Source organism: Pygoscelis adeliae, unplaced genomic scaffold (assembly GCF_000699105.1).
Source record: "Pygoscelis adeliae isolate BGI_AS28 unplaced genomic scaffold, ASM69910v1 Scaffold114, whole genome shotgun sequence".
NCBI classification, from domain to species: domain Eukaryota; kingdom Metazoa; phylum Chordata; class Aves; order Sphenisciformes; family Spheniscidae; genus Pygoscelis; species Pygoscelis adeliae.
In genome coordinates, this window is record NW_008824587.1 from 4,679,521 (window position 1) to 4,681,138 (window position 1,618).

At 45.0% G+C, this 1,618-nt stretch overlaps 1 protein-coding gene across 1 annotated transcript in view; it reads left to right on the forward strand.

Moving 5' to 3' along the window:
- The first annotated feature begins 194 nt into the window (after positions 1–194).
- ZDHHC12 (zinc finger, DHHC-type containing 12) overlaps positions 195–1,618 on the forward strand; it is a 5,473-nt gene continuing 4,049 nt past the window's right edge. The window contains 3 exon segments of the mRNA XM_009322110.1: positions 195–227; positions 229–378; positions 1,389–1,475. Coding sequence (XP_009320385.1) covers positions 195–227; positions 229–378; positions 1,389–1,475 — 270 coding nt within the window.

Genomic DNA, 1,618 nt, shown 5'->3' on the forward strand with positions numbered 1-1,618 from the left:
TCCGCCCTGCCTCGGCCTCTGGGCCCTCCGAGGGAGCCCTGGGGGGAGAGGGGGGCTGTGGGGCGCCCGGGAGCCCCTTCCGTTACCTGTTTCTTCCCCTTCTCACCCCACGCCCTCTTGCCGCCTGATTTCTCCCCGTCCCCCTTCCCCTAGGTGCGGGACCCCTTTATTAAGGCCAGAGAGAAAAATCCTAAATGCTTTGCAAGGAACTACTGCTCTCTTTTTTTGGGGTACCTTTCAGATCTGCAAAAGCAAGAGGAGCGCGGAGAGCTGCTGCAGCCACTGATCTTCGTCTTACTGGTTTTGTGCTCTGTCCTGCTGTACTTTAAGGTGTCTCTCATGGATCCGGGTTTTGTTAAGTCTGAAGAGGAAGTGAAGGTATATCACTTCATGAATAGAAGAAAGTGCTGGGGCTATAAAATCTATAGGCTTTTTTTCTTTTTCCCACTCTGCTAGGTAAGAACAATCTGAAAGAGTTTCAGCTGCACTTGGCATAAAGGAAACATACACAGACCATTAGAGATCAGGCCTAAGAGTCTCTGATTCATAGTCTGTAACTGCAGCAGGGTTCACAGACGTTCTGTGTGTCTTTTACACCACGCTTCTGTTGTAAGTGCATTGTGCCATTTGAGCGTAAGTCCTCTCTTGCATCAGAGGCTGCAGTACCCTATGGAATGTATACATGACTTATGTTATGCTAACCACCGCTAAGTGGTACAAGTGCAAAAAATCCGAACTGAATGGCAAGCTTGAAAGAAAGTGCTCTCTGCAGCTCTGTTTATTGAACCGTTTATAGATAATGTTGCGCTCTCAGAGGACATGTACACAAACAAGTTGCAGTGAAGTAAATGGAGACGCAAAGTTTCAGTAACTGAGGCGTAGTCTACTCCAGGTTCATTGCCTTACAGATTGTCTAGAACAAAAACATTATCAATTTTAATCATGCATCATTAATGTAGATGTCAGCCGTGTTATGACTAAGTAGCAATGATTATGCTGAAAAGACATCATTATCGTCTTTGGAACTGAAGTCTAACCTTGTTTATTTTTGTCCCAAAGCATAGTGTTGGGATCAGTGTGGTATCTTGTCCACAATTTTTTCGGCTTCTGTGCAAATGTTCTTTTGATGGTTACAGTAGCCTGTTCTCTCTCGATGTACCTTAACTGTCCGCAGTGGAATTTCATGCCACAGTATTTATATAGCAGCTTCTGTAGGAATTCTAAGGAATTATTTTAACTTTCCTAATGACAGAGATAGCCAGCACTGTGTAGCTGTTAAGTAAAAGGATCCAGACAGCTCAGTCATGCCAAGTGCGGTAATAGCTGCTGTGCTTCAGACAGCAGCACACAAAACATCCTTAGTCACGCCCTTTCTCTTTTTTTTGTAGGCGGGCAAGAGTGAAGAACAAAGCATGGTGATACCCCAAGTTCCAAGTAATATTAAGATGCGGCGTTGTGGTTACTGCATGGTGAAGGTAGTCATTCATAACACGCTAGAAGAGGGTGGGATGAGTGATTTGCAAGCTTACATTTTTTGGCAACATCTTTGTTCAGCTACCGTTGCCAGTGTTTTTCTGCTGTATCATTGCTGCTCACTGCTCAGTGGTTTGGAGGCATG